General features: G+C 60.6%; 1 protein-coding gene across 1 annotated transcript in view; it reads right to left on the bottom strand.

Annotated features, from left to right (window-relative positions):
• Positions 1 to 713, bottom strand: part of NBEAL2 (neurobeachin like 2) — a 26,752-nt gene that overhangs the window by 25,620 nt on the left and 419 nt on the right. The window contains exons 2-3 of the mRNA XM_014956610.1: positions 484 to 666; positions 44 to 227 (exon numbers count right to left, since the gene is read on the bottom strand). Of these exons, the coding sequence (XP_014812096.1) occupies positions 44 to 227; positions 484 to 666 (367 nt within the window). The remainder of the gene's footprint in view (positions 1 to 43; positions 228 to 483; positions 667 to 713) is intronic.

Consider the following 713-nt stretch of genomic DNA (forward strand, 5'->3'; position numbering starts at 1 on the left):
TGATGGTGGTGATGGTGGTGGTCGTGGTGGTGGGTGGGGTGGGGGGGGTGGATGTCACCCACCTGCAGATGATGATGAAGAACTTGAGGAGGAGCAGGGCCTGTCCCAGGCTGGTCCCAGCACCCTCCTCCCGGGGGATCTGGACCACGCATTGTCCCAACCGTTGGCTCAGCACCACCAGCACCTCCCGTGGCAGCACTGGGATCTCCGACACCGACTCCTCCGGCCTACAACGGGGTGGGGGATGGAAACGGGGGGTGACAGGATTTGACCCCCCCACACCACCCTTACAACCCTCCCCACCATCAACCCCCCCTTCAAGCTTCAGACCGGATGGTTAAAAACCACCGAGAACGGATGAGCCACCTAAATTTAGCTGTGAGTATCACACACATTCCCCCCCCCCGCTGCTTCCCCCAACCCTCAACCTCCTCCATGGGGTGTCACTCTTGCAGCACCCATGGGTGCTGGGGTGCTCCTCACCTTCTGGGCTCCAGCGAGGGCAGGGCGATGATCTTCTCAAAGTTCATGACGAAGGCTTCCAGCCACTGCTGCAGGTAGGAGAGGTCCTTCTGCAAGAGGGAGGAGGAGGAGGCTGGAGCCACCGGCCAATCAGATCCCACACTGACCACCGCCATTAAAAACCACCGAGAACGGATGAGCCACCTAAATTTAGCTGTGAGTATCACACACATTCCCCCCCCCCCCCCCCC

Source organism: Calidris pugnax, unplaced genomic scaffold (assembly GCF_001431845.1).
Source record: "Calidris pugnax isolate Ruff unplaced genomic scaffold, ASM143184v1 scaffold343, whole genome shotgun sequence".
Classification (NCBI taxonomy): Eukaryota; Metazoa; Chordata; class Aves; order Charadriiformes; family Scolopacidae; genus Calidris; species Calidris pugnax.